The following is a 25,945-nucleotide window of genomic DNA, read 5'->3' as shown; positions in this document are numbered from 1 at the left end:
AATGGTTCAGTTTACATTCACTGAATAACACATCTCTGCTCAGGGGGAGTTTGGGGAAATTCCTCATTTTCTTTGCTGTCACTGGCAGTTTGCTGTTCCTCCTTTGTGGCTGAAACAGGTGCCAAGTGATTGATTGCTTCCTGCAGAATATCCTTGCTTTCACTTGGAGGAAGATTGCTGAAATAATACTGAGGTACCAGCTCTGCAAATCTGGGGAGGAAATCACACAAAACATTATTAATTTTTATTGAATTTTCAAATATTTGAACAATTATTTCCAGGAATATCTAAAAAAAGCTACAAAGTTGATATTTCCACCCAAAACTCTGCAAGAATCCAAGATTCTCTGCAAGATCTAGTAGGAGTTTGTGCTTTCAGTAGCCTGGCACTGAAAATCCTCAGCCTGCACTTGAGCTGCAATGCAGTTCCCAGTGCTGCAGGTTGCATTAAATAGGAATTTCCCTGCTTTAGAGCAGAGTGGTTCAATAACGTTATGAAAAAAACTCTCCTATAAACATGGGAAATAGAAAAGATGGGAGAGTGAAATGTATATTCTTTGTGTCAAGAGGTTTTTGCAGGAGGAGGACTCTGGTCTCTCCCTGAATCCATAAACAGTCCGTGATTCAGCTGGCTGGGTACAGAAAATATGCTGAGAGAAGGATTTGCTGGAAAATAGGTTTTCAGGGAACAAAGACATTTCCAGCTGGATTCATGTGTGAGTACACTGCTCTGTTAACTCTGAATTTTTTTCTATATATTTTACCTTGGAAGAAACTTTTGCAGCTCATAATGAGGGCTTTTTCAATTGATTACAGTTACAGTGGCAACTACTGAGAATAGTGGGGGCCTGAGATCACAGATATTCCCTTTTAATTTTTTTTATCCCCCCAAAGTGATGATTTTGTGGCTTTAGGAGTGAAGGAGCAGTTGCATCACGGTTCACTTACAGATGGGGGGAGATCTCAGAGACAACTCTGATGGAATTTCCCTCTGAGATGCTGAACTCATGGAATAAAACCCACTCTGGAATCCTCCTGGTGTTGTAATAGGATGAGAAGGGGTGGAGCTGGGCCACTTGTTTGTGTGTTAACATTAAATAGTTCCCTGAGCCATCCACGTCACGAGCAATCTAAAAAACAAACAATGTGGAGAGTTATCCATTATTTAATTGACCAGTGCCTTTTAGATTTAAACCAGAAATTAAACTTCCCTTCAGATACTTTCAGCTGGAACCTCTTCCCAAGTTTGTGTGGGAAAGCTTGGGAGTGGATACCATGAAATGAGACTTGAAGAAAATGTTGATCTGTGCATTTGAAAGGAAGCTGCAACAAATAAGTACAAAAGTATCCGAGTTTGGCTTTGCAGTTCTGTGTGAAAACATAAAACAAGTATTCTTCAGCACATGTACTTTTCACAGACTTTTAAATACAATGTGTCAGGCCATGAAATGTGCAGTTGGGAGAGGTAATTTTTGTGTGGAGATGGTGCACAGGGATGTGAAGTGAGACTCAAGTGGGAATAAATCAATCTAGTTTACATTTACAATTACACTTAGAGTGCCTTCCTGAGATGAGGCAAGCTGTCTGTTATGCACACCTAAATATATCCAAGTCATTTCTCTATTTCCAGGCAATTTTCACCTTCAAAAAGGAGATAATTCCTGAGAGAATATTGCAATTTCAAGAGGTTTTTTGAGGTATAAGAGTTCTTTGAGTGAAAGGCATATTGGCAGTTCTTTTCTTGCTGTGGAGAGTGTGAACTCCATGCAGTGAGAGATGAACCCCAGAGAAAAGGCTGAAATGGGAAGAAGTGTTTGATACACTGGGAAAAAAAGGCTTTTATGTTAATCAAGAGACTTCACTAATGAACTTAAGTTTTCTGAAAGCATTCTACATAATTTAACAGTGCGGGAAGATGAAACCACAGTGTTTTTCCTTACATGCATGAAGTAACCAGATAAAAGAGCTTTCTTAATGCTTAGTAGATTTGCTTCTGATCCGAAGTCTGGTTCTGAGATGGGAAGTTCAATGCGCTTCATGATCTCCACCAGCTCGGCTCTGATCATCTCTGCCATGCTCAGAGCAGAGCAGCTCAGGAAATAATCACGGCTCCATTGCTCACTGCTGAGGTCTGTGGGGGGAAAACAATGTTTTGGCTTAAAGCAGAATCTCACTGATGCAGAGGTGCTGCTCTGTGGAATAAATGCTCTTGCACTGCTGCAGATGATGTGCAAAATTCTGGTAATGAGCCATACAGACAGCTTAGGCTCAGCTCACAAAGTGGGCAATATTTTATATCCTCAGTTTTATAGAATTTCAGCTCTTTCTTCCTGAATCTAATCCCTTCTTTGCTCTGTTATAAGTAAAGGTTCCCAGAGAATGAGTAGCAATTCTATTTTTCAGGCCATGTGGATTTAGGCCAGGATATGGAGTTGAAATCACTCCTGTAGTGCTGGTGCTGATGCTGCACTCTTGTAAAGGACTGGTTCTCCTGGAGATCCCTTCAGCATTCCACATGACTGAACAGGAGACAATCCTGATTCCCCATCTCAAGTTTTTACTCAGTGTGTGCAATTTTATCCCTGTGCTGAACACTGGACTCAGGCTAAATGAACTGGAGCAGGATGCTTGAGCAGGGGAAAATGCAGTGAAGAGCTTCTGCTGCTCTGCAGTCTCCTGGCTTTTATTTGTGTTCCTGCAAATGTGGACTTTACTATTTCTACTTGTCCCTTAAATTTTCCTTTCAGTTCACAGCTGTCCTATTCAATTCACAAGATTTTTAGCTGTGTGTTGGGCTGTTGGGGAAATTGAGGCCTTCCTCAACAGCTTTTATTCATCCTAAACATCATCCTAAACTTGGATTTTGTGCTTCTACAGGAGGGGCCATCATTCTGGTTTTGCAGTGTCACTTCAAAGTACAATTGGCATAATGGCTATGGATCCCTGCTGGGTAAGAGATACTGTCCTAGGACGTTTTCAATTAATTAGTAAATTAATATTCATCAGCAATAGCTACTCCCATAGGTTTCTCCCGACATATCAGCAATTTTAGAAAGGCTCACCCAAGTTTTGGGTTTGTTTTTTTCCCACACTGGTCCCAGTGTGCTTATTTTGGCTCGGACACACTTGCCTGGGTGTGTGGGGCTGGCAGTGGCTGCCTTGAAGGCGTTGAAGATGTTGATGAGGGTGAAGTGATCTCCTGCAGGGTGGGAGAAGCGGCGCCAGCGGCTCCGAGCGATCTCCTCTGTGCCAGGAGGGGCGTGCAGGAAGCAGCTGGGAGCTGAGGAAAAACCAAGCCAGTGGTGAAAACACAAGGTGCATGCACAAAACCCCACTAGTATTTTTGGGTTTTTCCTTCCTCAGTTGTCTTTAACCCCCAGTATTGCATCGGTGCTGAAGAACTGAACCTGCTGCATTCACTAAGGGTTTATTTTGTGGGTGTCCTTCCAGTCTTGTTCTGTGGGAATCAGAAAAACAGAAACATCCACAGACACTGAAGGGTTTGATCTGCAGCCTTGGAAGAAGCTTGGGTTGATGTAAAAATACAATACACAGATACTAAGCAGAAAATTCATCAACTTGTGTTTCTATAGCTGTAAGTAAGAATATGCCTTAAGTAAGTGAGAAACTGCACTGATAAGATGGTGAAGGGTTTATAGTGCAGGGGTGGGGTTGTATGGAATTACTGAGAGTTTAGAAGTTATAACAGAAGCAGATGTGTGCCTGTGAGAGAGAAGCCCATTGGACAAAAGCATCCTCAGTGCAGCAGGAGTGAGTAAAGGTGATGGGTGAGAAAAGCAAAATAAACCCTGTGGCAACTGTCCATTGGGTTAGAGAGTTCTGTATTGCCTTGTAACAAAGAACTTGTGACTGCTCTTGAGCTGTGGCCGAATGCTTGATCCTCTAAAATCTCACAGCCTCTGAGACTGGTGTTTGTCTGAGCAATAAATCATTCTTAGCCTGAAAATAGTCCCATCCCTTCATTTCTAGCGGTGACAATGATATTGTATAATTAATATGTGTTGCAAACACAAAAGAGCAGCTTTCTCCCAGACTGATGCCAAAAAAGCTTCCTAATGTCACAACCTAATTTAGCCAGAATCCAACAAATGGTTTCTTTATTATAAAAAGACATATTTTGATTTAATGCCTTAATTTCCCCCTCTATGTTGAAATTTGTGCTTTCCAGTGCATTTTACTTTTGTATCTTTTGAGATGGTTGAGCTTTTCTAAAATTGAATTGTGCCTATGCTCAATCATTTACATTTGTTATATGTACTTTAGAAAAACTATCACAAGTTAAAAATCAACCCAGTTTGGACATGAAAAGTTGTCCTACAAGGAGAACAACTCATGCAGCTTGATATCCGGTGGTTCATGTGTTTGCTGCCCAAGACTCCAAGGTTATGTCAATTTTATACAATATTTGAAGGAGAGAGACAAGATCACAAAGTAATTCTTTGTAGGTAAACAGTTCAATGTTTTATAATTAGAACTTCCTTTATTTTGCTGCATTGATCTGTCACAAATGTAGATTAAAATAAGAAAGTTTCATTTTGAAGGGATGTTTCTGACAAAAAAGAGGAAGGTAACAGGCAGCTGAAGCCTGGAAATGGAATTCTCTGTGGAAATTATTTACTTAGCTTTCCTTGTATCCTTACAGTTAATATTTGAACAGCCAAATATATTCATTTACCTGAAATAAACAGGATGAGAATAACAAAAATTTGCTTTTGTGGATAGATTTGGAAGGAGTCTGGATTGGGCAGGTGGCACAAGGCCTGCAGTAAGAGCTGATCCAGGAGTACCTGTGAGCATGGCTGCAATGGTGAGCATCTCATCCACACACTCAAATTCACACGAAGCCAGCAGTGACTTGGAGAGCTGAGGGTCCAGGGGGAATTCTGACATAATAATCCCAAATTCAGAGAGGTTTCCATCGTTGTCCAGCGCTGCCAGATAATCCAGGTCTTCCAAAGCCTGCATCAGGCTTTCAGGAGCTAAGGAAAAGGGAAGAGAATTCCAGTTCTTGAGAGTGGCACACAGGAATGTGGATAAGGAATGTTGATCAGTGCCTTTTAGATTTAAACCAGAAATTAAACTTCCCTTCAGATACTTTCAGCTGGAACCTCTTCCCAAGTTTGTGTGGGAAAGCTTGGGAGTGGATACCATGAAATGAGACTTAAAGAAAATGTTGATCTGTGTATTTGAAAGGAAGCTGTAATATTTCAGCTGTGGGAAAACGATACTTCTTTTATTTGACAGTGATTAAGAACAAAAAGTAATGGATGAATGGAAGGCTGAGAAAATTCTGGAGAAAGAATATAAGAGGTAACAATTATAGAGCTGCAAATCACTTTGTTGATACATTTAATGTCAGAACACTTTTTGTCAAAAGCCCAGACACAATCCTCAATAACCCTAGACTCTGTCAAAACTGCTTCCATTATTGGCAGTTTTCAGTTTGGTTCTCATTATTGGCAGGTTTTTTTGGGGGGTTTTTTATGTTCATTCTTTTTTAAGAGGGGTGGTCACATTTGAGGGGTGCTGAGATGCAGGTCTAGGCAAGATCTTTTTTAACCAGAAGAGATATTCAGATATTTACAGAAGTCATAACTGTTATTCTTGCAGGTATTTGGAGTTTTCTTGGTTGCCTTTAAATTATTATAATTTTTTTTTACATAGATTCTCATAATACCAGAAGAAAAATGGGAATGTAGTAAAAGAAAATGTCTCCCTAGCAATTGGCTGTACTTTCTCACCCCACAAAACTCAATGTTCACTTTTCCCTTAGTGTGGGTGATAACTTCCTTACAACCTCCATAGGTAGAAGTGAGAACAGTGAGGCAGCAAAAATAATGAGGGAATATAAGAAAATGTCCTGAGAGGACAGGATTAAGAAAATCAACACTTAAAATTAGGAATTGAGCAAGTCTGTAGGAAATCTGATGGTGATAAAAGGAGGCCAAACAAGCATAGAAGAGCTTTATGTGGTCGAGAGAGGGAACCTCAAGTTGAAGTTGTCAGGTCTACATTCCAAAAAAATGTTTCCAGAACATGAAAAACATGGGTGGAAATTTGGGAACTCCTGAAGTGTGAAGGTTCTTGAAGGTTCTTTCCTCCCAGCTCTTTTCCAAGGTAGATTTCTGTTCCAGGTTATTTGGAATGGTCAATATCTTCCATGGGTAGCAGTTCATTTACATTCACAACTGCTCTCCAACCAGTGCAGCAAGTTTCTCCTTACTCCAGCTTAAGGATCTGGTTGATATTTCCTCAGTTTTATGGATAACAAGTTAAATTTGAAGCTGGTGGCAGAAATTCCACTGCAGCAGGACTTGGCCTCATCCCCAGCCCTGGGAAACTGCGCTGGCCATTTGTCAGCTGCTGTCAGTCTATACATTAATGGGGAAAAAATCCCTAAATAAAATATCCAGACCTCAAGCACAGCTGCCCACACAGGCAGGGGGTGGATTTGCACTTGGATCTTCATTAGTAGATGACTAGAAATAATTTCTTGCATTCATTAAGAGTGGGAATGTGTATGGCATCACCAAGACCAAAAGGCTGTAATTAGCTGCTAGGTCACATTTAGCCACACTTTCCCCACACATTCTGCAAGAAAATCTTGAGATCAGGTTTTGACTTCATTGGCAGTGAATTGTTTATTGCCATCTCTCTGGAATTAACCACTTATAGTCAAGGAAAAAGTAAAATGGGAAGCAAATAAGCACCTGTTGCTTTTAACCTCATTCTGTTATGTCTGAAGGGGAAAAATGGTTCATTAATTCCCCTTACATGAGCTTTTCCAGAACTTCTTAATCTGCTAATGTGACCTTGGTTAAGTTTAGAACACCCAGTTTTCAGACAAATTCTCTCAGGAACCTGTAAATTCCTTTGAAACTGTGGACCTACTTCAGTTTCAGAGTTCTTCCCTCTGCCTGCACAATTCTATCCAGAGAGGACATTTATTATAAACTGTGGGGTTTAGTGGGATAAACGATGAGCCCTTGCAAAAATTGAAGCATCTGAGAAGAAAATAATGAGGAGTTTTAAAGAAATGAGAAGTAGCAGCTGATGATGAATATGAGTCAGTGACAGGAAATAAAAATCAGTGATTGAAAGATTGAAAATACAGGGATAATAAAAGGGTCACTCAGATGTGCAGTAATTACTAGGAGATCATGGAAAGCTATTTTCCAGAATTCAACAAAGTAGTTTGTTGCTAGAGCTCACAAAATACATGGTTATATGGCAGCCAATTTCAACCCCCTGATGGCATCAGTAATTTGCATTTTTATGCCCTACAGTTAGCTGCCTTGAGATTTATAAGCACAAATTACTTCCCTTGTATTGCAATGAGTGTTCTGGAAAAAAAAAAAAAAACCAAAAAAAAAGATTCTTGGAGTTTTATTGCTCTAGAAAGGACAAGACAGTAAAGGTGGATTAGAGCAGGTGAAGGAACGGTAAAAAAGCAAAAATAAAACACCAGAGCAGGGCTTTTTAGGGCTTCATGCCAGCACCAGCCACTGCTGCCTTGAGGTGTGAACCACGAGGATTTGTGATTCCACTGCTGCTTTCACAGCAGCAAAGCTCTAAAAACCTCTCAAGATATGTCCTGTGCTTTCAACAAGAAGCTGTCACATCCCTGGAATTTTAAAAGGTATTTCCTAATCTGATATTTTCTTCCCCTGCTCTGTGTTCTTTGGCTGCTCAAGGCTGGTTGCTCTGGACCCATTTCAGGAAATCTGACCAGTTCTATGTAAATACAGATCCTGCTTTTGATCCTTCTTAGGCTTAGGAAAGCAAATATATAACTTAATGTTATTGCTAGCACTGGAATAGTTTATCTGAGAGTTTCAAGCTACTTAAAATTATATTCTTGGTTTCACATTTCTGTAATTTTGATGTGAACAGGGTAAATTCTGTCTCTAAAGGCAGCTACACCTGTAGTTTTCAGCACCACTTCCCAGATGGCTGAAATGCAAGTGCTCAAGGTGTGAGCAAATAAATTCCAAAGTATTGTTCTTGTTGCATTAGGAAGCAAGTGATTTAGGGATTTGGTCTGTAATAAGTGGATATTAGAGATAGGAATGAAATTTAAATTTTGTGATTTTTAATAGTCCATTTAATTGCTCTCTTGTGCTTCTCTGGAGATCCACACCTCCTGTGTTCTGATCTTCTACTCTGCAAATGCTGAGGATGTAAAATACCTTTTTCTGATAGATCTTTTCCTTCCAGAGGAACAACTTATAAAGTTAGAGCTGCTATGGATGTTAGGTGAAGGGATGTTGTGTTTAAGGAGCTGATACCCTGCCTGCTCCTGTTAGGTGAAGGGATGTTGTGTTTAAGGAGCTGATACCCTGCCTGGCACACCACAGGTTTTGCAGGTTCTGTTGGGCTGAACAGCAGAAAGAGCTGCCAAAGTAGTTACTGCAGGGAGAGCAGTCCTGGGGAGTGGTGTTTGCTGCTCCTGTTTCTAACCTTGCTCCCTGGACAGCAAACTGAAAAGATGGAGGAGTCTATGCCAAGTTTTCCTCAAATTATGCAAAGGTTTTTCTTCTGCAAGCACAAGTTTCTCTGTCCTGATTCTCTTTTTCCCCCTGTACCTTCTGAGTCAGGATTTTTTATGTGTCTGTTTTGCTCTGAAGCCACCAGTTACAACTATTATTTTGAAATGATAACTGATCAGTAAAAATTGCTTCCCTAAACTCATACTTTACAGTATTTCCATTCCCCCTCACACTGCTTCATCACTCCTCCAGTCTGGCTGGTGATGGTCCCTGCTGTGTTTTCTGCCAGCAGGAACAACCAGGACAGAGCCTGACCTGCCCTGTCCTGACAGAATATACTGAATAATGTCTACACACATCATTTAATTGATGAAATCCAGAATCTAAACCATCCAAGAATTAACAAGTTAATTTAAGATAATAAATCTGCCCTGAAGTGATCTCTGTTGAGCATGGTGCATTGAGTTTCTGTCTTTGGCAGTCTCCAGTGAAAATATGCCAACAGTTTATTTTTCTGAAACAGTTTGAAATTGTATAAATTTATACAACTCTTGTTGTTCTGGATTTTCTAGAAATATATTCTCCAGGGGGTTGTGAAAGCATAGCTCTCAAATGTCGTGGTCATGACCATCAATACATCCTTTAATCTGAAAATTGTTTAGGGAAATTCTGAATGAATGCAAAATCTGCAAATGCTTTCCTCTTGATCCCACAGAGAAATTTTACATGGTTTCATCTTTCTAATGATTGACTTAGCTTAAATAAGGATTTTCCAGTGATTTACAAAAGTACTCAACATTGCTGCAATCTTTGGGACTGGAATTCTTTTGTCCCATTATAAACCCCAGCAAAGATCTATCAGATTAACTGATCAGGATGGAAACACACCCCTGTTCTAGGGGCACAGGAATCCCTCTAATGCACCTTGGAGCTGCAGTGCCAGGTTCATTTTCCTCTGGCTCATGAATTCCAGAAAGGGGAACGAGCTCTGCTGCATTTGCTGCTCTCGATTATGGCATGAATTAAATGCAGCAGCTGTAAGCCTGACATGTTTGTTGCTTTCATAATGCAGTAATGAGTCAGACCTAATCCAGGCTTTTATTTCTCCTCAAAGAGCAGCAGAAAAAAAAAATCCCTTGTGCACATATTTATTTCTCCTCAAAGAGCAGCAGAAAAAAAAAAAAAAATCCCTTGTGCACATTGTTGCTGAGCAGAAATAAAATGTTTTACTGATGTATTTTTTATCTCTTATCTGCTGCACGTTCTCCATATGCAGGAAACAGATTGAGAAGTACTTCTTGCTATGAATTCTAGTGTCCTTCTGATTTGTTTGTTCACCAGTTCATGCCCATATCTTACTCTGTCATCTCAGTGAAAATTTGATTTTTTTTTTTAGGATAAATTCACCTAGAATTCACAGAATCACTGGCTTGGAAGAGACCTTCAAGATCATCGAGTCCAACCCAGCCCCAACACCTCAACTGAACCCTGGCCCCCAGTGCCACATCCAGGCTTTGTTAAACACACCCAGGGATGGTGACTGCACCACTTGTTAGAAGCCCTAAAGCCTCCCTGTGTTTCAGCTGCAAAGATAAGGTGAGAATGTTTGTTGGACAGACACAGAGCAGAGGAAGCCTGTGGCACACAGGGGATGCTGCAGTGCTTTTACTTCTTTTACTCCAAGGGAACTCAGCTCCAAGGAGGTGAAGAGCCATGGAACAGTCAAACCCATGGCAGGGATGGAACTGGGTGATCTTTAAGGTCTCTTCCAGCCATCCTTGGGTTTGTGTGCCTGAAATCCTGATGTGTTTTGAGTTCTGTGAGCTGGTCCAACACAAGAACTGACTCCTCTTACAAATTTCTCCCTTGAGTGCTCCAGTTTCTGTCAGAGAATTTCACAGCAGGCACTTCAAACTCTGTGTTCTGACAGGGGGAGCTTTGCTCTCATCTCTGGAGGATTCTGTAGGGATCAATCCAAGTGCTGGCAGGAAAAAAGTTCACTGCCTGCTCCAAATTGGAAAGAAAGACAGTGTGTGATGTGTCCTGGTTACAGGAAGAGCTGTGCTGGATCATCAAAGCTGTGTCTCAAATGTTTAACTGTGTAAGGCAGGAAGCAGCCAAGGAAGTTGTGCAGACTTTCTCCTCTCCTTTCAGAGCACCCCTGCAGTGTTTGTGGGATTTTTCCTTTGTTCAAGCAGTTTGTGGGATTTTTTCTTTGTTCAGGCAGTTTGTCCACTGTACTTAGTGGACAATAATTTAGTAATTCCTAAAACTGTTCAGTACCTGCAGCTGACACTCTTGATCTAGTCAGCAAAGGCTCTGTCATATGTGATGTCCATCCAAGTAAAGCCAATTCTTTCACTCAGCAAATACCTTCACAATTTTTTACACATCAGGACAATGCTTTCTTCAGCTGCATTATCCAAAAATACAGCCAAAACTTAGAATTCCTGCATCTGTGAAACCCTTATGTGCCTCTAGCATTTCATTCTCTCTGAATGCTGTCCCTTTAAATCCAAAAATGCCACATGCTTTCCCTCATATAATTTTATTAATTCCTTCTACAGTTCAAGACTAACTTTCTTCAAATCTAGGAAGAACACTAATATGCTTTAGCATATTTTTTTTAGTAGCAAATTATACTTTAAATTTGAATGGGAGCAAACTATTCCAGAAGCGTTTTCCATGCAGATTTCGCGGGTTCAGCACAGGAGGTGACACAAGGCCAAAATACTCCAATTCTCATTGCTTTTGAATTAATTACCATCAGACTGGACATGTTTTTTCCTATTTCTTTTAGGCATGTTTCTGCTAAACAGACACACAAGGGAAAAGTAGAAAAAATTTTTCCTTAAAATTCCATTTAACTGTCTATTGCAACATCCCACAGTGCAAATTAACACTTTATTACTGATTAATTACAGTGAACAACACATAGAAGAGATCATTCCAATTTTGTGTATGTGCACAAGGAAAGGCAGGATAATAGAAGAAATTTTCCTGTTTGCACTGGAAAGTTTTCAAGAATGAAGCCAGCAGTCCCCAAACCAATGAAATCAGGGCTATTTCCCTCACTTTAATGGGTTTCAAAGCAACAGCAGAACCTGCAGTGGCACTTGGGTTTTGTGATAAGCCAGAACAGAGGAAAATATCCTTCTGTAGAAAAAACCCTAAATTATGAAGTCGGGGGGAAAAAAAAGGCAACTTGCTTCACTCTCTTACCTCAACACTCAGTGTCTTCCCTGCCTAGTATTGAAAGTGTATTTGGGTTTATTTTATAAGGAATATTGTCCTTAAGGATCAGCCCATTGTAAATTTGAGATGGGAGATGCTGGAGGATAAGGAGGGAGCTCATTTCCTCCACACATATCCCCCAGGTAACAACAGTGGTTTATTTGGCTTGTAAACTTTTGATTAAAGGAATATATTTCGTTGGATATCTGTACAATACCTTGTACAACAGGGCACAAATTTTCTTTGTGGGTTACAGGAAAACAATATGTAACCTAGATGAGAAGATACTTGGAATATTGATTTTTCTTTTTAGCATTCCAATTCAATCCAGATACTTTATGATCTTTTTTCTAAGTGTTATTGAGCTGAGAATGGCTGTAGCAGGTAAGTGGGAAAAGCAGGGTGATATTATTACAAGTCCTTAAATAAAAAACAACCCTATGAGTGACAGGGTAAAAATAACCTGGAAAGAGCTTCTAAAATAATGATAAAAATATGAGAAATTGGTGCATGCCCTTACCTGGGCTGCTGATGAAGTCACAGTGTGCAAAGCCTGCTATGTCCATCCTCTTCAGGAACAGGACCAAGCTGGTGAGTTTGGATTCCTGAACTTTAGCTGGAATTTCTGGCTTCATTTCCTTGTATGTAAATTCTTCAGGATACAAGCAGAAGATTTTCCCTGGAAGAAAATTCAGGAAAATTACCTTTTTTAAAATGCTTCCTCCTCACATTGCCATGTTGATTGTATTAATTAATTTGAGCTAATGGATTTAAATTTTGAGCTAATATTTCTACCTGATGGAGACATGCCCAGAATTTGTTTATGCACCTCTGCTTGACTTTGGCTGATAGGCTGGGTTAGAACAGAGTCTGCTCTGATTCTAGGATTGTACACCTTTAAATGAAAGAGACACCAAGCATCAGACAAGTACACAAGGGCTGCAAAAATATGAATGGTCTGTACTGAATTTCTCTCTAGGTCATTTTACAGGAAGGGTAGTAACAGTTTTCATTTCTTTTTGTTTCAGCAGCTTGGGAAGGAGAGCACTCAGCACCCTGACAAACTGATAGATGTTTTGCAGTCACTCTAAATGTACTCTGAGATAAATGTCTTTTTTTTTTCCCCTGAAGAAATGTACCTTACTGAAGCAGAAAATGGTATCATCAGGAAAAACATCAGAAAATATTATTTATTTCTTGCAGTGACAGAATCCCAACCTTTTCTGATAGCATTTTGCTGCCTAACTCCAGATTTTTGTCTTAATACTGAAATTACAGGAGATGAGGGCTGCATTAGAGGTATATGATGCCATATTTTATAGTTATCTTCATTATGCTTTATTTGGATTAATCTGAGGAGCTGACCCACTCCCTGCTCTGGCCACAAGCCTGTGGTGTCCAGCAAGACATAAAACTGCCAGGATAAGGCAGCTCTCTACTCCTGCCTTCTGAGTCAACTCTATCTGCTTTAAGCAGATTTAAAAAAAAAAAAAAAATTAAAAAAAAATATAAGTCCTTCAGTGCAGGGCACAAATTTCTTTTCCTGCAGGTAAATTGCTGATTTACCCCAGCTGCAAGGCTCAGGTGGGATTTTGCTCTGCACTGAACTTTTCCTCTTCCCTCGATGCTCAGCTGACTTTGGCTGAATGGGAATTTGAACTGTGAGGGGGGAATATCACAGGACTAAACAAAATTATTGAATTAAAGGGAAAAATTGCATCACTGATAGAGGTGATTTGATAGACATCAGGACTGTTGGATCTGATTTGTTCCCATTGATTTGTATTTTAAATTCCCCAAATTTGTAATTTGTTGAATTGTACTTTGGGCTTCAGGTTACCATGGCAGTGAAATTAATTTCTGCCATCCAAGAAAACTGCAGTTGTAGTAATAAGTTTAGGAAATAAGCATGGTCTAATTGGAAACTGCTTTTGGGCTCTTCTTCCTTGCACAAAAAACTGTAACTTTTTAAAACTTGCCTTGAGACCGAGTTCATAATTCCCAGTTAAAAACTTTTTAAAATGACAGATTTTTGCAATGCAGATGAAAGGTACTGTAGTTCACAAGCTTTTCCCTGAAATACTTGCAAGGCCAATCAGGATTAATGATCCCTGCTCCAAAATGTTAGGAACACTTAACTCCAATTTTGGTTATTCCACCTTGTATTATAGAATGGAAATGTACTACTTTTTTCTTTTGTCTGTTACTGGAATTTTTATTTTCACCAGGACAGTTACAAAACCTGTAGTAGTGTAGCTCTCCAGTTCATGTTCCTACACAGTTACTCATCCCTTAGGAAATCAGTTTCGTAGAAATAATACAAACGAGATTTTTTAATTTTTTTTTTTTTTTTTTGCAGCTGCACTAATCCTTCCCATGGTGGAAAACAAGAAATGAGGCCAAACTTAGAATGAACAGAAAAGGTTAAGTATTAAGTAAATAAATTAATGAATTTAATTAATTTATCTAATTATTTCTAATGCAATTTGATAAATTACAGCATTTGGATGGGAGCACATGTCCAGGAGGAGCACAAGTAGCTTGAAAAAATAGAGATTCCCTGTGTGGGCAATTACTAAGTCATTAAATAAGGGATGAGAATAATCTCCTAAACTAGGAGATCTGCCAACAGGTGCCTAAGAAGTGATTTTATTCTGCTTTATGTATAAAATACTGAAGAGAGATTCATGACTGGTAGACCAGAACTCAGGTGAGATTTATTTTGCAAACAATCTGTCATGGGTTTGGTGCCCAAATGAGTGGAACTTACAACTGGAAGTGTTCATCTGGCTTTAGAAAGTTCAAAAATCCAATTTCTGATTGAATTTGGGAAGTAACTGTGATTTCTTTCTTGGTTTTCACATGAGATGTCCATGAAAATGATTTAAATTCTATTAATTTGCATGTTAAAAATATCATACAACCTGTGCTGTGAAAGAAGAGAAAACCACACGATCCTCTAGAGACTATTTGCATTCATCTCAACTGCAGAATTCCCTCTCCCCTGCCCTGAAAAAGCCCTTTTGCAGAGTTTATTTTGGACAAAATGCTTCTCCTCCCTTCACTGACCTTTCTTCTCTCCACACCAACATCGATGACAAAAGTCACGTTTTTAGTCCAGATCAGAGGTTCTCCAGAGCTGGTGGTGAGTAGCACTTTCCTCCTGTATTTTTTGTAGCATTTCTGCTTGTTTTGAATTAGTTTGGGAGTCAGGTCTTGTTTTGTGGGGTACAAAGGGATGGGGATGAGTTCTCCAAGGTCAGGGTTTAAATTGGGTTGTTCCTGCCTGATCATCTGATAAGCTTTTTCAATTTCCTGCAATCAAGAGAAATACATTTTTTCCTTACAAAATTGTTATATTCTTAGTCCACTTGCAACACATTAAATGATCAAAATATGCAGAAACCTCCCTACTTTCCCTTAATTATTATATTTGAGAAGATGCAATTATTGTAAGGGTTTGAATTTTTTCCCCCATTGATTAATAAAACTATAAAGATTTAATAAAGTCAATAAAATGTCCCTAACTTGCATTGATGGAACATCACCTTTGAAATAGTTCACAGATCCAATGTTGGATATGAATTGTAAAGGATTTTGTTGTTGTTTTAGTGTTTTGTTGTTGGGGAGGTTAATAAGAAACCATTTATGTTCTGCACGATTTTTTGAAAGGCATACAAAAATAATTCATGGCCTTCCTCAGTCTGAAAGGGAATTTTTTAAAAAGCATTTTTATTAGCAAAGGTTTTGCAAAATTGAAAAGCCAGACTGAGTTTCTCTTTGAGAGTGACACCACATTCCCAGCAGTTATAGGTTGAAAGTGCTCCATAAAAATTGTTATAAAGATACAAGAGTGACATCTAATAGCAAGGCTGGCAGCAGGGCAGCTCATAAATCCTGGTGTTCTTGGTTAATTCATATTTTTGTTTAGTTTAAAAGACAGTTGAGTGCTTGGGAACAGTGAACCATTACCAATATGAAACTTTAAATCACAGTTAAACAAGAATTCATGGGATGTTCTGGTTTGCAATGAGTGTTCTGTTCATTGTGAGAGAGAAAAATGAGTGATCTTTCTTGGCAAGAAAGAAATTCCTATTCTAGTTTTGTGGGGAATTTGCCTGTCAAAAAAATCCTTTTAAGCAGAAATAAAACTTTCTTCCCAACCTTTTGAAATGGAAAGGGTGTGTGTTTCTCTGACATTATCTATTGTAAACACGGGGACTAACACAGAGAATTCATTACTTTATCATTTGTAAAATTGGGGTCTATGAGGTTTGAAACTGGTAATTAACATTATTAAAGTGTTTCATATCCATCCTCCTTTTAACAGTGAAAAGCATCAAACACTACCTGGGTAGTTTGTGGTAAATTATCTTTGCTTGTGAAAAGTTATTATTTCCTGGGGAGCTTGTTGTTCTAAGGCAGATTTAATGACACACAGTAGAAGATTGGGGATTATTATCAGAAAAAAAATAACAAATATTGAAATATTTTTTTGATTGTCAGATCACTTTGACAGCTATAAAGCACCTGCTGGTGCAGTGAATTTAGGGAACCACTGCTGTCTACAGAGATTCAAAGGTGTCACTATTTAGAATGGCCAAGCCTGTGCAGATTCCTGGATTTTCTGTCACACCTCTGGAGTGACATTTTTGTCCTCCTGCTGTGCACACAAATGGTTGGGAAGAAGAATCCAAGTGGAAAAACCTCCTTGAGAGGTTGAAGGTAAAAACACCCCTGTGCTGTAGGGCATTGATGGAGGCTGGAGCTGTGTCCGTGTGTCCATTCCCACCCAACAGGGAAAACACAAATTATGGGATGCCCAATGCCAGGACAGGTTATTAAATCCCTGCCCTTGTGGCCTGGATTTAAAAAAAAAAAAAAAATTAAAAAAAAATATAAGTCCTTCAGTGCAGGGCACAAATTTCTTTTCCTGCAGGTAAATTGCTGATTTACCCCAGCTGCAAGGCTCAGGTGGGATTTTGCTCTGCACTGAACTTTTCCTCTTCCCTCGATGCTCAGCTGACTTTGGCTGAATGGGAATTTGAACTGTGAGGGGGGAATATCACAGGACTAAACAAAATTATTGAATTAAAGGGAAAAATTGCATCACTGATAGAGGTGATTTGATAGACATCAGGACTGTTGGATCTGATTTGTTCCCATTGATTTGTATTTTAAATTCCCCAAATTTGTAATTTGTTGAATTGTACTTTGGGCTTCAGGTTACCATGGCAGTGAAATTAATTTCTGCCATCCAAGAAAACTGCAGTTGTAGTAATAAGTTTAGGAAATAAGCATGGTCTAATTGGAAACTGCTTTTGGGCTCTTCTTCCTTGCACAAAAAACTGTAACTTTTTAAAACTTGCCTTGAGACCGAGTTCATAATTCCCAGTTAAAAACTTTTTAAAATGACAGATTTTTGCAATGCAGATGAAAGGTACTGTAGTTCACAAGCTTTTCCCTGAAATACTTGCAAGGCCAATCAGGATTAATGATCCCTGCTCCAAAATGTTAGGAACACTTAACTCCAATTTTGGTTATTCCACCTTGTATTATAGAATGGAAATGTACTACTTTTTTCTTTTGTCTGTTACTGGAATTTTTATTTTCACCAGGACAGTTACAAAACCTGTAGTAGTGTAGCTCTCCAGTTCATGTTCCTACACAGTTACTCATCCCTTAGGAAATCAGTTTCGTAGAAATAATACAAACGAGATTTTTTAATTTTTTTTTTTTTTTTTTTGCAGCTGCACTAATCCTTCCCATGGTGGAAAACAAGAAATGAGGCCAAACTTAGAATGAACAGAAAAGGTTAAGTATTAAGTAAATAAATTAATGAATTTAATTAATTTATCTAATTATTTCTAATGCAATTTGATAAATTACAGCATTTGGATGGGAGCACATGTCCAGGAGGAGCACAAGTAGCTTGAAAAAATAGAGATTCCCTGTGTGGGCAATTACTAAGTCATTAAATAAGGGATGAGAATAATCTCCTAAACCAGGAGATCTGCCAACAGGTGCCTAAGAAGTGATTTTATTCTGCTTTATGTATAAAATACTGAAGAGAGATTCATGACTGGTAGACCAGAACTCAGGTGAGATTTATTTTGCAAACAATCTGTCATGGGTTTGGTGCCCAAATGAGTGGAACTTACAACTGGAAGTGTTCATCTGGCTTTAGAAAGTTCAAAAATCCAATTTCTGATTGAATTTGGGAAGTAACTGTGATTTCTTTCTTGGTTTTCACATGAGATGTCCATGAAAATTATTCAAATTCTATTAATTTGCATGTTAAAAATATCATACAACCTGTGCTGTGAAAGAAGAGAAAACCACATGATCCTCTAGAGACTATTTGCATTCATCTCAACTGCAGAATTCCCTCTCCCCTGCCCTGAAAAAGCCCTTTTGCAGAGTTTATTTTGGACAAAGTGCTTCTGGCTCCCTTCACTGACCTTTCTTCTCTCCACACCAACATCGATGACAAAAGTCACGTTTTTAGTCCAGATCAGAGGTTCTCCAGAGCTGGTGGTGAGTAGCACTTTCCTCCTGTATTTTTTGTAGCATTTCTGCTTGTTTTGAATTAGTTTGGGAGTCAGGTCTTGTTTTGTGGGGTACAAAGGGATGGGGATGAGTTCTCCAAGGTCAGGGTTTAAATTGGGTTGTTCCTGCCTGATCATCTGATAAGCTTTTTCAATTTCCTGCAATCAAGAGAAATACATTTTTTCCTTACAAAATTGTTATATTCTTAGTCCAATTGCAACACATTAAATGATCAAAATATGCAGAAACCTCCCTACTTTCCCTTAATTATTATATTTGAGAAGATGCAATTATTGTAAGGGTTTGAATTTTTTCCCCCATTGATTAATAAAACTATAAAGATTTAATAAAGTCAATAAAATGTCCCTAACTTGCATTGATGGAACATCACCTTTGAAATAGTTCACAGTTCCAATGTTGGGTATGAATTGTAAAGGCTTTTGTTGTTGTTTTAGTGTTTTGTTGTTGGGGAGGTTAATAAGAAACCATTTATGTTCTGCACGATTTTTTGAAAGGCATACAAAAATAATTCATGGCCTTCCTCAGTCTGAAAGGGAATTTTTTAAAAAGCATTTTTATTAGCAAAGGTTTTGCAAAATTGAAAAGCCGGACTGAGTTTCTCTTTGAGAGTGACACCACATTCCCAGCAGTTATAGGTTGAAAGTGCTCCATAAAAATTGTTATAAAGATACAAGAGTGACATCTAATAGCAAGGCTGGCAGCAGGGCAGCTCATAAATCCTGGTGTTCTTGGTTAATTCATATTTTTGTTTAGTTTAAAAGACAGTTGAGTGCTTGGGAACAGTGAACCATTACCAATATGAAACTTTAAATCACAGTTAAACAAGAATTCATGGGATGTTCTGGTTTGCAATGAGTGTTCTGTTCATTGTGAGAGAGAAAAATGAGTGATCTTTCTTGGCAAGAAAGAAATTCCTATTCTAGTTTTGTGGGGAATTTGCCTGTCAAAAAAATCCTTTTAAGCAGAAATAAAACTTTCTTCCCAACCTTTTGAAATGGAAAGGGTGTGTGTTTCTCTGACATTATCTATTGTAAACACGGGGACTAACACAGAGAATTCATTACTTTATCATTTGTAAAATTGGGGTCTATGAGGTTTGAAACTGGTAATTAACATTATTAAAGTGTTTCATATCCATCCTCCTTTTAACAGTGAAAAGCATCAAACACTACCTGGGTAGTTTGTGGTAAATTATCTTTGCTTGTGAAAAGTTATTATTTCCTGGGGAGCTTGTTGTTCTAAGGCAGATTTAATGACACACAGTAGAAGATTGGGGATTATTATCAGAAAAAAACCACCAACAAATACTGAAATATTTTTTTGATTTTCAGATCACTTTGGCAGCTATAAAGCACTTGCTGGTGCAGTGAATTTAGGGAACCACTGCTGTCTACAGAGATTCAAAGGTGTCACTATTTAGAATGGCCAAGCCTGTGCAGATTCCTGGATTTTCTGTCACACCTCTGGAGTGACATTTTTGTCCTCCTGCTGTGCACACAAATGGTTGGGAAGAAGAATCCAAGTGGAAAAACCTCCTTGAGAGGTTGAAGGTAAAAACACCCCTGTGCTGTAGGGCATTGATGGAGGCTGGAGCTGTGTCCGTGTGTCCATTCCCACCCAACAGGGAAAACACAAATTATGGGATGCCCAATGCCAGGACAGGTTATTAAATCCCTGCCCTTGTGGCCTGTGCCCCTGTGTGCTGCTTTTACAGCTTTTTGCATCATACAAAAGCATGGTGGCCTTTCTTTAAACTTACAGAAAATATATATACTGTCTGCACAGTATTTATGTGTTATATAGATATTTTATGTGTACAAAACATAGTGTGATGCATGCCATGACTTCTTTGAAGGAATCCCTGCCCTTGTGGCCTGTGCCCCTGTGTGCTGCTTTTACAGCTTTTTGCATCACACATAAACATGGTGGCCTTTCTTTAAACCTACAGAAAATATATATATTGTATTTTCTGCACAGTATTTATGTGTTAAATGGATATTTTATGTGTACAAAACATACTGTGAAAATGCCATGACTTTGAAGTAAAACCCTGAAGTTATAAAACCTGGTGGCACAGCTGCTGTCTTAGCTATTGACAGCAAGGTATTTACAGGTCAGATAAAAACACACTTTTACTGATTAAATTCAGAAAGAGAACAGGTTTGATTCCTAGAGGGGCTACCTAGGACAGAGGCTAGACAGAGTTAAAGGAATAACGCAAAGATTTATTAAAAGGCCTTCACAGGATACACCTTGGGCAGTGCAAGAGCCTGGCGAAGGCTACACCCAAGAGGGACCCCGAGTCATGAGTTTTCACACTTTTATAAACTCTGGTCCATTTTATACTGGGGTTAATGTTGAAATGTTGTTGCTTTCAGATCATCTGACTGGAATGGACAGCCAGGAGTTTAATCCAAGTTTCTTTGTGCAGTATTTTTGCTAAAATATAGGAGGCTATATTGATTCTATTTTTAATGTAGATGGACCCAAGACGGATGGCATGTCACAAGTTCTCACACTTTTATAAGTTTTGGTCCATTTCCATATTGGGGTTAACTGTCCAATTCCAGCTCCAGGCTATGAAGTCTCATCCTCTCAGATTGCTCTCCCCAGTTCGATGTTGTTTGCACTTTTTGGGCCTAGAAAAGGATTGTTTAGTGTGACTGAACTGTGAGGAGAACTGCTAACACTTTATGTGAAATTCAGAGTTATTTCCTAATGCAGTACAGAATCTGGAAAACACGAAAACTAAAACTTAAGGCATCAATTCAACAACTCACTTGCTCAGATGCCAGGAAGACGACAATGTCGCCCTTCTCCCTGGTGTGGTGGATCTCCAGGAGCAGCCTGAGGGCGGGCAGGAAGGGGTCCCTGTGGGCGCTGCAGGAGAACACGGCCTGGGCGCGGTGCCTGCTCCGCACGCGCAGCACGGGCACATCGCCACAGAAGCCCTGCAGGGTGCTGCACATCTGGGGGGCAGTCAGGAGCACCAGCCTCAGCTCTGCTCTGGCTGCCAAGACCTCCTTCAGAAGGCCAAGCAGGGCATCTGTGGCCACAGTCCTTTCGTGCACGTCGTCCAAGACGATGACGCTGTAGGAGTTCAGGAGGGGTGTGGACATCATTTCCCTCTGGAGCATCTCATCTGTGCAGTACCTGCAACACAGACACACAAAACTCTACCAAGGTTTCTTGGACTATTATTGTAAGAAATTAATTCAGTGTCTTGGGGGCAGCTTGGTTCTTTCCATTCCAATGTGAAAGATTTGATAAGAACAGTGTCGCAATACAGCACGAAATGAACGGCACTCACATGCTGAGATGTCTAAGGCAAAAGAAGGCACATTCATTTCTGGATCTTGATATTTATAGAAATTTAAAAGTGACCATGGATTGGAGGATGAAATTGCTGCCTCTCTAACCACACTGGTCAAACTAACAGTCCATCAATTCTCTCTTCTTCTAGAAAGGAATGCAAAACAATCATTATTTACATGAAAAGTGCATGAGAAACTCCATTACAAAAATTTAAACATCAGAAGGTTTAGAAGAACTTTAGAAGAATGGGGTGACAGAACAGGGAGTATTTTTAGTCTCAGTTACATGTTTAAATCCTTCCTCTAGCAGCTACAAACCTGATGTGATTCAATGACACTCAGAGACACAGTGGTGGAAAGGATGCTCCAGGCAAAAGCAGAAATCCTCCTGCCCTGAAATCGTCTGTTCATCTCCCATCACATGCCATAAACAATTCCTGAGCTAGGAACAAATCCTTTTGGATGAGGAAAAGAAGGTGCACTTGAGGCAGAGCCAGAACCAAGATGAGCAATTAATTTATACCATAAGACCCTCCTCACTTCTATCCCTTCTGATGACAGTTTTTTAAAAGGATATTATTTTTGTTGTGCTGCTCATCAGGACTTGGAATATTCTTGAAGTAGGTTTTGATGTGTGAGAGGAAGGGATTCATCTCCCTCTCAACTGGAGCAGCTGCAGGAAGTTCTGCTGCAGGATGAGGTTTAAGGAGTTCTCCACAGACAGAGAAAGGACAGGCAAGAGGAAGAGCAATGGAAATTGATTTTCAGAAGTGGTGAGTATCCTCTTCTCCACTGGAAACCAGTGGCTGAGAAAAATGCTTGTGGTCTAGATATGATACTTTGTGCATCCCATATTAAGGAGCCAGAGAAAATAACTCTCATAACTTTCTGGGAGGCTCAAAATCTGAATTCCTGTGTTCCTGCTGTCACCTGCCTGTACTTGCTACATTAGAGCATTTCTTATCTCCCAAAAATCCCCCTGAATGCTATTTTCCTTTTGTTGCTGGATATACCCTCTTCTAGCCATGTTTTTTGATTGCTTTTGAATTTTAACTTTACTATAGAAAAATTATCCTCTGTTCTCTACTGGTAATGAACACTCCTGTACTGGAAAATAGAAAAAAAAAAAGTAGAAGAAAAGAAAAAGAGGTTACTGAGGCGCTTAATAGAGTTTTGCATGGACAGTAACCTTGCCCACTTAAATCTCTGCTATAATTTACCCCAGAATGCCTCCTTCAAAGCTTTCAGTGCTTATTGATTAATCACAAAATCTCTGCAGAAGAGAGGAGAGAGCTCATTGCAGTCTGAAACTTCCATGTGAGGAGAGGAGCGGGGCAGGCTCTGATCTGTGCTCTGTGGTGTCCAGGACTGAGGGAATGGCTGGAGCTGGGCCAGTGGGTTTAGGTTGGATTTAGGGAAAGGTCCTTCCCCAGAGGGTACTGGGAATGGGCACAGCCCTGAGGCTGCCAGAGCTCCAGGAGTTTGGACAACACTCCAGGGATGCCCAGGGTGGGATTTCTGGGGTGTCTGTGCAGGGCCAGGAGCTGAACTGATGATCCCTGTGGGGTCCCTTCTCCCTCAGCGCACCGCGATTTAAAAACATTCTACAACTTTCCAAAGCAAGATCCGCAGCGCTGCCAGCTGCCAACTCCTCCAGCCACACCTCGTCCCGAAGGCCTCCCAGGGCACCGACCTGAGGATGGTCTCCGGCGTGCAGCAGCTCTCGAAGGGGACGCAGTAGCCCACCTCGTGGCCCACGCCGACGTCCATCTGGTCGGCGGCGCGCAGGGCCAGCGCCACGGCGGCCTGGCGCAGCGCCTGCGTGCACACCACGGCCCCGCGGGCCTGCAGGGCCAGGCAGTGCTCCGCACACCACTGAGGGACCTGCGGGGACAGCACCACATTGGTGAGGCCTGGACGGGATCGGCAGGCTCAGCGCCTTTGGGAACCGCGAGCCGGTCAAAGCTATGAGCTGAGCAAGGCAGTGTTGTCAAAAGCGCTTAATTGTGGGATTCGTGTCCTCTGAACCTGAGAGAAGCAGAGGAAAGAATGATCAAAACGATTCTTATCTCATTTGCTGTGCCAAAGTAGAATGCAATGTGGAGATTGTTTACCCAAAGTGATGGTGTTTTGTTTCCTTGGCCTGTCAGGGCCAAGCGCGTGTCGGTCAGCAGACAGCCACAAGATTTTGTTCAGTTGAGTGCTTGTGCAGTTTCAGTTTAAATGTGGTGTAATATAGTATAGAATAATATAGTATAATATAGTATAATAAAGTAATTAATTAGCCTTCTGAATCAATGGAGTCAGATGCACCATTATTCCCAGACGTTGGGCAAAATATCACCGATACTTAATGAATTTAATTTTTTCCCCATCACTTTTTGTAAAGAGGAACGGCTGAGGGAGTTGGGGGTGCTGGGCCTGGAGGAAAGGAGACTCAGGGGTGACCTTATCTCCCTCTACAGCTCCCTGAAAGGTGCCTGTGCTCAGCTGGGGCTGGGCTCTTTCTCCAGCACTGACACAACCAGAGGACACAGTCTCAAGCTGCACCAAGGGAAATATAAGTTGGATATTAGGAAGAAATTTTTACAGAAAGGGTGATAAAGTTCTGGAATGGCTTCCCGGGGAGGTGGTGCAGTCACCATCCCTGGGTGTGTTTAACACAGCCTGGATGTGGCACTGGGTGCCAGGGTTCAGTTGAGGGGCTGGGTTGGACTCGTGATCTTGAAGGTCTCTTCCAACCTGGTCATTCTGGGATTCTGTGAACTCACACAGCAGCTCCTTAATTTGTATATTTACATAACATCAACACTGGAGAATATCCATGATGTTATAAGAAATTAAAATTGCATTATAAATATTATTTTAATGGATGTACTAGGTTTCAAATCCTTCATTTAATCAACATCTAAACCTAGGTGCATCAGCCACACATAATTTATTTCTGTATAGTTATATGCATTTCTAGAAATGTTTAAAAACCAACCAGCAATTGGTGCTACATCTTATTGAAGGTTCAATAAAATTTGCCTTGTTAAAGGACAATTTAAAAGCTAACATTTCTTAGCAAGTTGTTTGCTATTACGCAAGTTTTTTGTGTGTAAATTGCAGGCAATAACAAGGGGTAAAAACTTGGCACTTCAAAAATTATTCGGAAGTGAATCATTTTTATGGGAACATCGGAATTTTCAGGGTGAAGTGTGATGTCTCTCGTTTAAAATGTGATCTCTAGAAGTGTCCAGCATTGAAGTCTGTAGGATATATGAGATGCCCTGTAACAGTAATTATCTTGCAGCTCTACCTGCAAGAATTTTTTTCTCCTGATCCCAGCCATAAACAACAGTATTTTGGCTGATAGCACTTACTTGAAAATACTTTTCTGCTCACTGTGACAGCAGAGCTGGGTTGTTATATATTAGTAAAGCAGAATTTCATAGTCCTGACTGATACTTGTGTGCTTAGACTCAGCTGAGATCTTGGCTTCAGTGGTTTCTTTTAACATGAGTTTTGTAAAGTAATTTTGTGCTGTTGGAGAAAACATTTGCTCCTGGCTGAAGAAGGGGAAAGCCCATTAATTCTCCCTGAAAATCAGCCCTGCTGATTTCAATCCTTCATTCCCTGGGAATGTTTTGTCACTTTATCTTATGACAAATCCCCTGTATTTCTTTCCTGTTACAGCATTAGCCAGAACCAAAGCACAAAGTAACTTCAAACTTTTTTGAGTGCTTGAAGAAAGTTATTAAAATGTTTAATATATTTTAAATCTGTACTTGACTGCATTAATCTTTATTCACCTTCTCTATTTCACTTTTCCTTTCTGGCCTTAATACTTGGATTACAGTAGTTACAGTGACTCTGAAATTCATACCTTATTACATGTTCTAAAAATACATTAAAAAAACCACAACCAAGTCTGTTGTACTGACCTGGGAGCTCTTGCCAGTCTTAGCATCTCCTGACACAATCACAATTTGATTATGAAGCAAACTTTCCATGAAAGCACATTTTTCTTGCCATATTGGAAGCTCTTCTCTCTCTTTCATCAGTCTGTAATAACGGGAGGAGTAAGGCAAGCCATCAAAAGGATTAAGCTCTAAATCTTCTCCACAGACAAGAATTTCCTCTTCATCCCCGTCGCTGCCGTCGAGTAGTTCTGAAAAGCAGTGGTTCTCTGGAGAAAAGGTTAAAAACTCCATTTTTCTTACATATATTATTCCCAGCAAAAGCACATTAGAGATGGAAGGAGTCCTTTGTGTGCTGATTGATCATTTTGGCCCCCTAAACCTGAGCAAATCCATTTTTCCTCGCTCCAGGATTA

General features: G+C 39.9%; 1 protein-coding gene across 1 annotated transcript; it reads right to left on the bottom strand.

The window, feature by feature from the left end:
• Nucleotides 1–17: 17 nt before the first annotated feature.
• On the bottom strand, nucleotides 18–25,823 carry DHX32 (DEAH-box helicase 32 (putative)). The gene is made up of 11 exons (XM_041461472.1): nucleotides 25,554–25,823; nucleotides 23,321–23,511; nucleotides 21,094–21,466; nucleotides 18,205–18,450; nucleotides 12,539–12,638; nucleotides 12,264–12,422; nucleotides 4,808–4,999; nucleotides 3,130–3,279; nucleotides 1,940–2,130; nucleotides 948–1,129; nucleotides 18–210 (listed from the first exon to the last, which is right to left on the bottom strand). The coding sequence occupies exons 1-11, from the start codon at nucleotides 25,821–25,823 to the stop codon at nucleotides 18–20; spliced, it is 2,247 nt and encodes a 748-aa protein (XP_041317406.1).
• Between the last annotated feature and the right edge of the window lie 122 nt (nucleotides 25,824–25,945).

Source organism: Pyrgilauda ruficollis, unplaced genomic scaffold (genome assembly GCF_017590135.1).
Source record: "Pyrgilauda ruficollis isolate IOZ18807 unplaced genomic scaffold, ASM1759013v1 scaffold15, whole genome shotgun sequence".
Classification (NCBI taxonomy): domain Eukaryota; kingdom Metazoa; phylum Chordata; class Aves; order Passeriformes; family Passeridae; genus Pyrgilauda; species Pyrgilauda ruficollis.
Note: the sequence above shows the minus strand (reverse complement) of the source record. Positions and strands in the feature narration are given on the sequence as shown.